This window comes from Centruroides vittatus, unplaced genomic scaffold (genome assembly GCF_030686945.1).
Source record: "Centruroides vittatus isolate TY-2023 unplaced genomic scaffold, ASM3068694v2 contig_879, whole genome shotgun sequence".
Classification (NCBI taxonomy): Eukaryota; Metazoa; Arthropoda; class Arachnida; order Scorpiones; family Buthidae; genus Centruroides; species Centruroides vittatus.
Window position 1 is genome coordinate 2,021,827 of NW_027122571.1, and position 6,362 is coordinate 2,028,188.

At 27.5% G+C, this 6,362-nt stretch overlaps 1 protein-coding gene across 1 annotated transcript in view; it reads left to right on the forward strand.

The window, feature by feature from the left end:
• LOC136983250 (uncharacterized) overlaps nucleotides 1-4,800 on the forward strand; it is an 81,127-nt gene extending 76,327 nt beyond the window's left edge. Inside the window, exons 6-8 of the mRNA XM_067279947.1 lie at nucleotides 3,202-3,338; nucleotides 3,405-3,636; nucleotides 3,769-4,800. Of these exons, the coding sequence (XP_067136048.1) occupies nucleotides 3,202-3,338; nucleotides 3,405-3,636; nucleotides 3,769-3,854 (455 nt within the window). The 3' untranslated portion in view covers nucleotides 3,855-4,800. The remainder of the gene's footprint in view (nucleotides 1-3,201; nucleotides 3,339-3,404; nucleotides 3,637-3,768) is intronic.
• Nucleotides 4,801-6,362: the final 1,562 nt, after the last annotated feature.

The window sequence follows — 6,362 nt, forward strand, 5'->3', positions numbered from 1 at the left end:
AAATACAATATTGAATAGATCAATCATATTATGTTTTTTAATAAGAATTTTTAAACTAATTAAACATAAAAATTGTTTTCAGTTTACATCATATTCGTGGAGAAGGAATGAAGATTTTATAAGTAGTTTATTGATTACATTTAAGAATTCATAATTCATTTGTCTTCTAACATCGTCTAAATAGAATTTTTGACTGTATACCTTTCTATTAATGTATAAATTCTTGATATATTTTTAAAATATTTTAAATTATCTTGCCATATCCATAAATTAAATTCGATTCTCCCATACAATACATTATTGATATATAATTTTAAGAAAAATAATATTAGTTTCGAACTTTAAATTATTCCAAAATTGTAAACAAAGCATTATCCGTTATATATATATATATATATTTTAAACATTTTAAGTAAATTCTATATAATCGTTTTTCTGAATTTTCTTTCGACTTCTTCACTCAGCTTATTCCAATTTTCCTTAATTACTTTTGAAAATTTCTAGCAATTACTAAAATTATCAATAATTAATTTTTCTCTGTAGAAGTTTTTATAATTTATTTTATTAATTTTATTAAAAATATTATATTTCTCAAAGAAATTTTTAGCTACAACCTGACATTATTTATGTTTAATAATCAAACTCTTAATTTAAATCAATTTCCTTTTCCTACATGTTAATCATTCACTTCATTTATTCTGTAATACTTAAATCTACATTTACTACTATTCTTGTCTCGGTACATCTGGTCTTACTCCATATTTTACCATCTGTTCTTCATAATATGGATTTTTATTTTGCCCTACTTCTTTATATGCACTTCCGTGATATATTCTTACTATATTTCCGTCACTTTTCTAGGCTCAATAGTTCCTGTTTTTGTTTTTCAATATACAGCTTTCGATCTCTCTCCTTTTTTCCCCCCGAAATATATAAGAACTTTTTTAAGTAATAGGTTAAGCTTTTCCATGATTTTCGACTTTTCAATATCTTGACATTATTTTCCAGTCATTCTTTTGCTTTGTGAATAACTTTTTTTTTTTAATTTAAATTTACAAACCGAATGTTCTTATTTCAAAAATTCTTTTATTCTCTAATACATTATCAATTCATAAGTCGTCAAAAATCTCTTATTTTTATTATTACGAATTCCTGTAGCTGTTTTTTTAATATTTTTAATTATATCTTATTTATTATAACTTTAATTTCCATTTTTTTTATATATATAAAATTTCTAAGATCTTGATTAATTATTCATGGTTTTTATGAAATGCCATATGATTAAAATGGAGATAAAAATCTTAAATTTGTATGTAACAGTAAGATATTTAATAAAAAAATTTTTTTTAAATTAATATTTTCTATTGAATAAGGCATATTTTAGACAAATTTCACTTTCAAAAATTTCTTAACTAAACGTTCCTTTTCACTATTTCTCTTGAATTAAATGATAAATATTCTTTTAATATTTAAAATGCTGCCATTTTTTTTATTTTAATTTAATCAGAAAATGATAAATCTTTCTATTTTATTATCGATAAATGTGATATTAAAAAGACAGGCAGGAAGATTGACCTTGTAAATTTGCTAAATCTTTCATACAAGAGCACGATAAGTAAACTGGATTTTATCAGAGTGCATAATAAAAGAGGGATAAGTTCTCTTAAACAAGCGCTGATTAATCTCCTAGGATTTTGAAACATTGAAATAAATAATCGGAATAAACCGAAAGCAATCACCACTTTGCTTCTCTTCGATATTACACAAGAAAGAACATTAAAGTCAAGTACTATGGCCAAATCCAAAGTGATTTAACACTTCTTTTACTGACAGCTTAACAATGGATACAATTCATGTGAAGTCACTATTAATGCCTGAATACGAAAAAGTCGAGAAGAATGTAATCAGCACTTCCTCTTGCAGTAATTCCTGTTGGGAGTTAACACAAAAACTCTTCTCTAATCAAAGAACGTGGTGGTCTAAAAGAGAAAATAACATTTTACTGATCTGATAAAAGAAGAATAAAAATTGGAATGAAAATAGTTCTAATCATGTTCCGCCACGCAGCTTGCCAACTTTTACCTCTCCCCCTTCACTATCTTTCTGTATGAAATGGCAGAAAGTATAAAAAATGCTACAAAGGACATCTTTTTCCGGATTTATTTTCTAGAATGGGAACTTCAGTTTTTCATTTTTTCGACATTTTCGAGTAGGTCATGAATTTTTGAATTCGAAAGTAGCCTCTTTATTTCAAGTTCTGTTGACTACTTTGCTGATTTACGTAGCTAAAAAGTGCTGTAAGAATGGTTATTTTTGTCTAGCTTCATTTCTGTCAATCTTTGTATACCGAAACAAAGGTAAAAATAGAAAGAGAAAGTCATTTTTCAAGATGTGGAGTTTGAGAAGTTTTTCTTTAAATTTCTGCAAAAAAAAGTCTGAAGAATGTTAATAAAAGTGGAAATTAAATATAAAAATACAGATTTTTTAAGTAATATTCATTAAAATCTACCGTACATTAAAACATAGTCTGGTTTTAGGTTACAGAGTACTACACCTTCTCATTACGTAATCATGTCAGGACACGGACTTTCTCTAAGACGGATCCACAACTTTAATCAATCAAAAGAGAGAACAGAGGGCGTGGTCGACAACGGAGCTTGATATGAAAGACACAATGTCTATAATATCTGCACTGGATGAGCTTCACTTCAGGCGCTGTGCTTTATTTGTGCTGATTGCTTTAGCTTTAATGGGAAAATAATCTAGTTTTGCTCTTGCATTTGCTTCAAACTATCTGCTCTACATAAATTAATCTTATATACCATTTTTTAGATTCTTTCTTTTTATCTATGCTAACATACATTAAAAATAGGCTTAAAATTCTCTAAAATCAATTTTCATATAATTTTAAATATAATTTTTATACTTTACTTTATCCATTAACACCTATTTACTCTCTATAATTTGAACTTTTTATCGACTATATTACCACTATTCATTTTTCCTTAAATTGTAGCACTCCATTATCCTTCGTTTTACTTGTGAAAACATTACTTTTCCTTTCATTTATTTTCGCATTCCAACATTATCAACCATTCATCTCTGTCTATTGCATCAACTGCACTTACTTTCCAAACACACTCTATTAATCTAATGATTTATACCATATTATCTCCATCTCAAATACATTATTATTCGCAGTATCCCATACCGCTCCGGGTCAACACGGGCCAAATATTAAGGGAAACCTTCCATGGTACGATGTGGGTGACATCGTAGACGTAAACTGCAGCACAGTTTATCCCGCCGAATTGACGTGGTACGTTAATGACTACGAGGTGAGTCAAGTTTTTTCTTTCTCCAAAATTATTCTTTCCTTTTTCAATTTTAACATTTTCGTTCAGGCTCAACCGGACTACGTGATCAAATATCCTGTCAGAAAAAAGCCCAATGAACCCGACATGTCAGTTTTGGGACTAAAAATGAGAATAGAACATTATCATTTTAGGAGTGATGAATTGAGGCTCAAGTGTACGGCCACTCAATACAAAATGATCACTACTAGCAGCGAAAAGACATTAAGGAGCGGAAACCAGCAAAACAGTGGGTTTCACGCCATTGAAAATACTGGTTCAGGTAAGCCAAGTGACGTGATTTTCGTCATTAGTTCATAAAACTTTGATAAATTATTGTCGTCTTGAATTGTAAACGCGTTTAGTTTATAGACTATAACTTTCTTTACGTATATTTTTTATTTTTATTTTTTAGGCAGTTACTACCGACATATCAGGTGGTGGGCACTACAAACTCTAGTTATGACCATGATTAAACTGTCCAGTTCAGTGTACCACTGATCAAGTCTGTGATCAACCAGTAGCCTTCATGGAAACAAGGACAGCCGGCCAATTGAATCATTGGTGAGATGTCAGAAGTGCCGTGAAGTAGCCATGTGTTGGTGGACCCACATGCCGGCATAACGTATGCAAATTCGTGTTTCAAACTCTGTACATACGGGACAGTGTTTATATTGTGCACGATCCATATCACGTGGTTTGTGTGCAATCGGATAATCAAGAAAATTCCAATATTTGGACGGTCCATAGGGGGTCGATGGTCAAATGCAGGTGGTGATAGCGTTCGGGGTCCGTTTATTGAACTATGCACTTTGATTATTCAACTCGATAAACGTACAGTTTTGCATAGTTTGTGTTCTCCGTTCCTCAAAAAAATAGAACTAGAACTCAAAGTTGGAACGGAAGAAAAACTCTTCTCCTTTAAGGAATGCTTGATCCTAGCACCACCTGTTAGCCTCGGATATGTAAATATATATAAATAAATAAATAAATATATAATATATATATATATAAATGAATTTACAAAAAAAAACTGAAATGTGTACCGATAAGGTCTCAACTGCAAGGTACAATCATCTTGTAGAAGCGTTGACAACTTGTAAATCCAGGTTGCAGCCCTAGATGCCCTTCACAGTTCTTTGTATCCCTCCTTATCGATGGCGTACAAAAAAACTTGGTACAGTAAATGTACAGTTCTGGGACATTTTTTGTTTTCACCATCTCGCAATTTTTCGAGAATCATTCCTGTGATGCGCCAGATTTATCAAATAAATCTTACTGCGTCGCCGAATTTCTTACCTGAAGGAGAAATTCATGTTATTTTTGCCAATAACTGTATTATTTTCATGTCTTCGTGTCATTGTACGAGTCCGTAGTCCCAATGGTAAGAATGTAAATTTGGTGTAAAATTTAGAAACATTTTTTTTCAATAAAAATTCATTAGAAATGATGTTTATTTTTTTAAAACTCAAATTACTTTCAGATACACACAAATGATTGATTATTACCGAGTTCATTTAATTTTTTAAGCTCATTTTATTGTGCACGACATACACGTAAGGTTTTCAAATATTGTATTCTCTCATTTATACACGTACCTTAATATTTTATAAATTAATGGATTAATTTATATTAAAATCAGTAATTAGATTAACCACTTAAATTTTATTCTTATATTTAAATATCTATTCAAATTGGCCTCATAATTCAGGCGACAGAAGTCATTACTTATAACGTAAAATTGGGTGGTCCGATTGTGGTGAAAATTAAAATAGATGATCAAAATTAATGTCCTTTCTTATTAAAACTGTAATTATTATTAGAGAACATTAAATTTTTCTCTCTTTTTTCTAAAAAAAAAACAATTAAAACTTTCTTACTTAAAAATAACAATTTTTGATCGATATTATTCAAGAAATTTTAATTATTTAAAAATTTTTAAAAATAAATTTTTCATTTAAAAATAAATAAATAATATTTTTTTCCTCTTCTTTCTTTCTTAAATTTATCTGAAATTTTCGTTAATGAACTTAGAAAATTATCTTTTTCTTATATTTTTTTCACGTTTAGATAAATTAACATTTGAAAAAATTTAAATAATGGCCATAATCATATGATTAAATTTAACGAAAACGAAAAAGAATTTTAAAAAGAAAATTATTATTAATTTATTATTATTTTTTTTTTTTACTTAATGAGAAAATATCAAAACCAAAGTTAATTTTATTCAAACTTTCGTGAATATTCGTGACATGTAGAGCAATGGTTATTTTCATAAAAATTCAAAGCAGTAAGAAAAAAAAAAATAAAATTATTCAAATTATTCTCCTCGGCTATTGTATTTTATATCTCACTTCTAATTATATCTTTCTTATTTAAAAAAGTAAAAATAATAAAAAAAAATCTATTAAAAATATTCTTAAAATTTTTTTATTTATAAATAATTAATGATTTAGATAATTTAAAACATATTCTTAGAATAATTAAAAACTTCAGTTAAGTTTTCAGAAAGGCTCGATATTAAAATCTCATTTTGTGAATGTAACATGCTAATAAAAAATATTAGTAATGAGAAGAAGTAATAAGATATTAAAACAAGATATCGTAATTTATATTCTAGATTTTCTAAATGTAGAAAATGGCACCTTTGGGCAATGACAAATATATATATTATTTATGATATTTTTTAATATTTTTAAATGTCTTATATTTCATGAGAAATGTTTTTTTTTTTGTATAAAAATACGAAGATTTTCTGAGAGATAAAATGAGTTATAACGTTAAAAAAATGTAAAATTAATCGTCTTAAATAAATGTTAAAATGACAAATTTTCCTCTTTTTTTTAAATATTAAAATTTCAATTTTAAATTGACATTTTTCAAATTTTTGATAATTAAACTTGTGAAAATAAACAAACTTTCATTCATGATTCTTACATTCTTTTAATTCTTTGTATTAAGAAAAAGATTATCGCACCTTACACAGTAAATGCTTATTTAAATATAATA